At 32.9% G+C, this 8521-nt stretch overlaps 1 protein-coding gene across 1 annotated transcript; it reads left to right on the top strand.

The window, feature by feature from the left end:
- Positions 1–1364: 1364 nt before the first annotated feature.
- On the top strand, positions 1365–2261 carry TRIADDRAFT_24169 (uncharacterized protein; the record flags this gene model as incomplete). The annotated part of the gene is made up of 2 exons (XM_002111990.1): positions 1365–1497; positions 2092–2261. Coding segments are annotated over 2 exons (303 nt in total), but the record flags the coding sequence as incomplete, so codon positions are not given.
- Positions 2262–8521: the final 6260 nt, after the last annotated feature.

Genomic DNA, 8521 nt, shown 5'->3' with positions numbered 1-8521 from the left:
TAGCAAACTCTGGTAAAAGGATCGTTAACCTATAATTTGCAGCCGGTACTGCAATTTGTATTCATATCATAAGCAGACTAAATCCTCAGTAAAATGTCTTTACAATAATAATTTTATCCATTGATCAATCAAGTCTAAATATCCCATCCTAAAATGTTGCAATTCATTACATAATGTCTGTTAATTACAACCTCAATAAACTATCTTTGGCATATTAACATTATCCAATTATCTACAAAGTTGCAATTCATTGCATAATATCTGTTAATTACTATCTTAATAAACCATCTTGCAATAGTAACATTATCCTTTGATCAATTTAGGAATTAACGGCTGTGTCATTAAAAAAATTACAAGAACTCTTGGGTAATGACGATTGTACAGCTGGCGAAATCACCTCAATCTGCCATGATATCGTTATTTTTGCAGATAAATTTAGTCCAGTTGGGTATAAAAGGTCTACAACTGAAAACCCCGATGAAGCCAATTTAATCAAAGAATCTTACCATTCTATGCAAAAATGCTTGTTAAATATTTCATATAATTTAAACAGAATTTCCTCTCAAGCATCTTCCGATCAATTCACTTCAAAATTGGATTACGTCCGTTATTCTTTAGCTCAGTTAACGTTATGGGCAGATGAAGTTGTTAAATCATCCATTGACTTAGATCAATCATCATCATTAGGCGAAACACTCAACATCGCCATGGCTTCTTCCGTAGCTACGCTAACATCCAGTGTTATCGCTTGGTTAGTATTGCTTGCTGATGATAACGAAGAGGGCGAAGAAAACGATCAAGGTAAACGGGATCATATCAGTACTCGAAAAGAATCATTACGTAGTTATCAAACGAGCAAAGTAGGCGAAAATAATCCAGCAAGAGGAAAAGCTGAAGAAGACAAGGAAAACAGTGATCATGTTATGAATGGGTTAGAAAAGAAAGACAAAGATACAAACAGTAATGATAGTAGCAGCAATCTTTCCAAAGTCTATGATAGAAGCAATGCTGCAGTTTTAAATAATTGCCTACCTCGACCACTCGTTGATCCAAGCCTTTACACTTATTCTGCTGCCAATCGGCACAATCCAATAGCGGCAGCAATCATGGATCCTTATTCACATGTACCATGCCTTGCACAATATCCAGTAGCAGCCGGCAAATATGTTATCGATGGCAGCTACGCCATTGCCAACGCTAGTGGTTTACTGATACAACAACAACAGCAGCCGCAGCAGCAGCAGCAACAACAACAACAACAACAACAACAACAACAACAGCATCAACAGCAAAATAATTCTAATATACAACGTCTATCGCCCGTTAAATTTGCCAACAATGAACGACAAGAATTATCACCTAGTATGTTAAAGCGATCACCTACATGTAAATATTGTGGTAAATCTTTTAGCAGTAATTCTTATTTGAAAGCGCATATTCGTGTTCATGAGATACCTGATTCCTTCCGTTGCCCTGAATGCAATAAACTTTTCAGTTGTACATCCTCACTCAATAAGCATATTAAAGATTATCATAACGGAGTTATATCACCCGATGATGAACATGCCGATGGCGAAGTTGCTGATGATGATAGAACATCGAATCATAGCGATACAGCCGATCATAGCAAGCACATTATAGCATCCACTCATCCAATTATCCATCGCTCTGAGGAGCAAAGTCGACAATACTACCATTCTCGAAATGATTCATCGATAGCCAGTAATAATGAAGAAGACCGGCAAAACCATCATTTTCGCTATCATGCTAATTATTATCCTAATCACCTGCCATCCATGAATTCTAGCTCTCATAGCGATGATGACTTGTTCAATAATAATAATAATAATAATAATAATAATAATTCCATGGAGGGTAATCGATCTAGTCTGAATCAACAAAACAGTCAAAAATTAACCACATCAACACCTAGCCGAGAGAAAGATGGCTATCGTACTATTCCCATCAATGCTAATAACAACAGCCAGCACAATTCTAGCAATACTACTACCACTCCAACAGCAACCAGCAGTAACGGTGATAATCACGATTCACAAGATAGTGCTAAACGATCCTCATTTATTAGTAAAGTGGGCGAAGATGAAAGTGGTAAAAATTATTACGAATGTGAAATCTGTAATAAACAATTTACTAGCCTAACCTACATGAAAGCTCACGTTAAAATGCATAACCAGCCAAGTTCATGTGTATGCAAATTTTGCAGCAAACCATTCAGTTGTATCTCGGCAGTCAACAAGCATATGAAAAAATATCATGAAAAAGAATTTTACAGCTTTCAAAAAGCGGTTAAACAAACTCAACAACAACCACAACCAGCACAACATCCTCTTAACCATCGTGAGACTTCTAATCCATCGAGTAAAGATGTTAACATGGTCAATACGATCACCAATCACCGCTTTCATCCTATTGAAGAAAATCACCATCTTACTGCAACAAGTAATAACACCAATGGAATGGCAATGACACGACAAAATCACTACGATGAGAGTAATGTACCACTATTTGCCAATCAAAATAGCAATCAGGATCAAACTCAAACACGCCGTGACTATCAAGATAAAATTGTGCATCCAAGTAATGGGCATGCGAATGAGAACAACCATGTTAATACAAATGATGATGAGGAAGTAGAAAATGATGCGGAAATTGGTAAAGCTGCGCGAACAGAAGGCCATCATAGAAGTAATCACGTCGATATAAATCATCATCTAGTTGATGCAGAACCTGAAAGAGGTATGATTACTAGGAGAATGATTACTCGCCAATCGAAAGAATTACTCAATGATCGAGGCGATGATGATCAACAGGAATTAGATATGGATAAAAACGATGATAACGATATCAATAAGGATTCTGCAATTACTGTACGTTCTGGCCGATTACGTTATTCATGCGATTCTTGCTCGAAATCCTTTACTAGCGTTTATTATTTACGTGAACATGTTAAGAAACACTCCGGCGCTTATCGATGTAGCTACTGTAGAAAATTTTTTAGTAATAAATTATCCTTAAAGCGCCATCTGATCATTCAACATGGAATCGATAATCCTGACTCAGTGGATGAAGTTGATGTTAATATTTCCAGTAATTCAGAAAGTAATGGCTCTCAAGTTTATCCGTGCTCAACTTGTTCGGAAAAATTCAATACTGTTACTGAACTTGATGAACATAATCGTCAACATGGATTAATACAGTGTTCTTTATGCTCGATGACATTTACTAGTGCTATTTCACTTAAGAAACATCTTAGTACCTATCATGCTAAAGGAACTGCAACTCGAGCTAATGATGGCCATCTCGACAATATGGACACCAACACCAATGCTAATACCAATAATAATAATGTGAATCATCGCAATTCGTCAACATCCACCAATGCAATCAATAACTATCATGATAGGGATATTCAACTGTCTGGATCCAATCACCGACCCAATGAAAACCGATTGCAAAATAATAATAAAAATAACGATAGTCAAGATATTAAGCCATCGAAAACCAATGTTCATCCTATTACTAATCCTGCGGCATCCTCTTTAATGAATTCTGTAACCAATTTGAAAAATCAAATTCATGAAAGCAATAGGCACTCTAAATCTACCTCTGATATGCGCTCCCATGATAGTAATAGCCATCGACTAGACAATAATAATAATGGTGATCGATATCGCCATCACCATTCGAACACACGCAATAATTATTACGAAAGGAATAGTCATGACAAATTCACTCATCCAAAACGTACTGCCTCTAATGGCCATTATTATCATGGAAATAGAAGAAAGAGACCTAGAAACTTTGCTGGCTACTATTAAAGTAAACACATAAAGTTAGTTGTTACGGTGGTTTTCAAGCTGATAAATACCGCACCTAAACAAGGTTTAACGCCAATAGTAAATTAAAAGAATAAAATTATCGGCATAAACTACTCTGCTTGGTATATAGTCTATACGTTGGTATTCATCTTAACGGAATATATAATCACTATAGGACTACAGCCATAATTTCTAACTTTCTGATCGCAAGTATGGGCACTGCTAATATATTGGATAGAGAATAATTTCGATGCATGAGATATTCGAATTAAAGTAAATACTCACCTTACCATTAAATCTTTATTTTCCTTTCTTGTTTCTTGACTTTCTTCCTACTATTACTTCCTATTTTCTTACGATTACTTTATCCAAACAGATATCGTATGAATAGGTATAGATATGGTAACGATAGTATATTCAACTAAGATTGCCAATATTGATAATTAATATAATTAATTAATCATATCATCAATTTAGCCCTATAGCTGAATTATGAATTAAGATAGATAATTAGTAATTTTTTCTATATGCCATTTTTATTTTATTATTATGGAAGATCATCCAAGGACATTTGTTAATTAGACTTTCCTAATGCCATCACTTAAAAATAATTAATGAGTTTGCTGTACATCATTAATTTTTCAACACAAAATCGACAAGTTGAACTTGAGCACTTTTTATACTGCATCTACTAATTTCATGCTTCATAATTGATTGTGAAGAGGTAGATTAATATTTTTACATCATACTGTCACGAACTGATATTATAAGAAGATATCAGTCAATTATAACTTCCGAAATTTAAAAAATGTCAACCCATTTAGCTGATGAAAATGAATTGACTGATACAGTTTGATTTTGTCTAATTTTAATTTTTTTTTAACTTTAATAATTATATAATTGCTAAGCCTAGTTAACATTTCGTTTAATTAATTTTCTTAACTTGATTGTTTAAACTGTAATAACAATTATAATGCAAAACTTAACTAATTTATATTATTAGTCACATGAAAATATTCATTAGATCATTTTTACTAATACAATATGACTAATGAATTAAATTCCTTAATCGCATTCGCACAAAAACAGGCAAAATAATAAACAATTTTACATTAAAATTTAAATTTTAATTAATGATGTTCTTAAAGAATACGTGATAGATTATTTCTTTGCAATTTTTCGATAGTTAAGTTATTAGTAACTGTGAAGACTATACATTTAAAATTAGCGCTTTATATAATGTCTATTAAGAGTTGGGTTCTAATAGATCACACCTATTCGTATCTTCAAACAGTGAAGCTATAGATTTAGTTCACGCACGAAATACAGTACTGTTACAACCACTTTTGTAACACAGGAACTACTTCCAACTGCAGCTAAACACAAACATCAGTCTTTACTACTGTAAGATCAAATCTAGAACTCTCTTTATTATAAAAGCAACTCGCTTTTACATCTTTCAACTTTATTCGCAAGCAGCTACAGAGTATACAACATATAAATGGAATTGAACATTACTAAACAATATCCGCTGTGGTATATTCTTAGATCTAAATTTGTATAACTTTATGCTCTACTTTAAAATATATTAGAGCGCATGTAACGCAAGATTATTCACGAACACATTCTGACTTTTGAGCTCTCATAAGTTAAGTATCAAACTAATTCACTAGCTCTTACCAGAAATTGAATTTATTTAACAATTCTATATTTATTAACAATTTACATATATAAGATTACTTGTCGCGGCACGATTACCATGACAAGTACTTATAATAGGCTCTAGTTTCATATTACTCTTTTCAAATATAGAACATAAGATAGGATCGATTGCTTGCATGGGTAAGAATAATGCAAGATACGGTAAAAGTACGTATACTTTTCAATTTTTCATGTAGTCTGAGCATTATTTCGTCTAGTCTTCGTCAAAAAGTGATATACCTACGTAAAGGAATAAAGTGGCGAAGATATCCAGACTTATTAAAAATTATTTTATAAAATACTTATCCGTACGAAATTTATACACTCCTATATCATCATGTTATTTACCTGTTTCAAGAGGAGCAAGAAATTTTTTAAAAATGTAATTTAATTTAAAATTTGGACCAAAAATGTACCGTAGTTAAACACTATGCAACAAATGAGCCGCTAAATATTATAGTAGCAAGCAATAAAATGAGATTCTGTCGATTTATGTTGGTACTGTGTGTTTAAATTTCGTCATAGACATATAAACACGTTTAATTAAATCAAGCGATAACCTAGGATAGAACTATTTGATATTTTACCGTCTAATTTAAAGTACTGATATTAACACGTTTAATAGCAACCTTGTTCTGTAACTTCTATCTCATCTTGGTTGTAAGCTATGAATGACTTCAGATAAAATAATCAATAAACTCTGTACGTATCTCAATTTTTATTCCAAAGATAAATGAAGTAATTCTTGTGATAGTCGTTGTGGTTAGTTACTGCCAAATAACATTTTGTCATCCATATCATACGCACATGTATCAATATCTCATAAGAAATAGTATTTTATAAAAAATTTCAACGAATAGTTTATGTCAGCAGACGTATTCAGTGCGACGTTTCAATTTATAGAAAAAATATCCACAACGGCTATAGGAATTCATTTCTTTCTAATATCTTTACAATCCTAAACATTATATCTCACCTTATGTATGCTATAAATAAGCAACAAAGTAATAGGACTTTTCCGGTTCTTAGTTAAACATGATACAATTTGATGAGAATTAGAATCCACATGTGTAGAAGAATTATAGAATGCGTTTCAGATAATTAATTATTATCGACTGATTTCTGTGATCTTGTATGCAGATAGATTGCAGTATATTACAATTCTGTCTTGTTACATCGCTGGATATGCAAATAATAAAAATTTAATAAAAAAATTCGGTACTTTTATAGGAATTAGTGGAGAGCTTTAATACAAATGTAAAGCTATAGTGGATATATCACTCTAGTACATGCTTCCAGTTTCCTATTAATTCGTCCAATGTGAATATACGTAGAGAGAGAGCTGAAGAGGCATTCATAAATTGCTATAATTACAGACAATGTATGGTACATTACATTATATCTTGTCATTAGCATCATTTATATGGTTAGAGTTGCGTCGCATCAGTCAATATATCGAATTCTACAAGAACGAAGAAGGATTATCTTGATAGCATGTACAGTATTTACTATATCGATAGCGAAAGGATAGAATCGCATATAACAATACATCGTATCCTAATTTGAAAATAGACTTATTTAACTCTGAGAAGCAAACGTTATAAAGAAGCGATGCCATCTTTTATAGAAAAATTGCCGTTGTTAGCTTTTTGCATCTTTCACATACGTAAAAATATCCACCAATTGTTAAACTAAAATATTGATCATAGAGGATATCACGTATACTTTGATGATTGTTAAAATGATTTAGTCCAATAAGTCAGTATTAAACGATCTCAAATCGATCTATAGAAAATTCTTCGAACATATAAAGTGACCCTGTCAGCAAGAACTCACTGATACTCTAGATTATGCTGTAGTAATACCATGTCTTGAGCTGATCAGTAATTGAAGTAATAAAGTCTACGAACTTTTCCAAGCAAATTATGAGCATGATACCAAAAACAGCAGCATTATTATCTACTGGAAAAAATTCTATTATAACTAGGACTTAGTAGGCTATCCGTGCCTGCAATTAAAGATAATGCTTTCAAATAGAACTACACTATAATCACCTCATTAATCGAGCCTTGTTTGAATGTACCCTCAGTTTCTCACTCATTTTGATGGTCATTATTGCTAGAGTTAATCTTATCTATGCGTGTATCCGATTTTTTGTTCCACCAGACATTAATCAATGTTCCCAATACCTCGCCCTTGAGGTCATTTTCCGGTTGGATAAGCACCTAAAACAAAGAGATGCCGGTAACGGGTAAGCGGAAATTCAATACGACATCAACAATTAGATGATCCGTTTGGAAGCTAATAGTACACATGTTAAAATAATGCTACCAATCTTCGATACATATAAATGACATTGATTAAGTTAGATCATGCAAGGTAGAAACAATTGTTAACCTACGGAAATAACGATATTTTTTTAATCGAAGACTAGGTAAGTTTATTAATTCCTATGCGATACATCGACAGTTTAATAACTTCAACAAATGGTTACCGGTATAGTTGGATATTGTTATAATGCGCCAAATCATTTCTAGTGGCATCCGCAATATTATATTAGAAGAGGCCTGACGATTTCAGAAGTATAGCTCTGAAAGAAGAAAGCAACAATTCATCATCAACTCCAGCTATATTTTAATACACCATTCTAACTAATACGATTATTTCCTTGTTATATATTCACCCCATTACCCAAAGGCGACTATGAAAACATCGAATAAGAACGAAGCTTAATATCATCAATCGATGAAATTACAAGAATTATTTTCTCAGTTTAGCCAGTAATAATGATAGTTTTCGGTCTTGTTCATAATGTGATAACTATAGCCATACCTCACCAATAATAAACTCAGCTTGAATAAATTTTTCTTTTATCTCAATAGTTTCGGTATCGAATACCGGTATATCCTTTGATGTAAAACAACTATAGTCCGATGTAATCTTTGATAGACTCTGGTGTGAAGTCTGGATACAGGAGTAGT

Source organism: Trichoplax adhaerens, genomic scaffold, assembly GCF_000150275.1.
Source record: "Trichoplax adhaerens TRIADscaffold_4 genomic scaffold, whole genome shotgun sequence".
Lineage (NCBI taxonomy): Eukaryota > Metazoa > Placozoa > Uniplacotomia > Trichoplacea > Trichoplacidae > Trichoplax > Trichoplax adhaerens.
The sequence above is the reverse complement of the archived record's forward strand: the minus strand, read 5'-3'. Positions and strand labels throughout refer to the sequence as shown.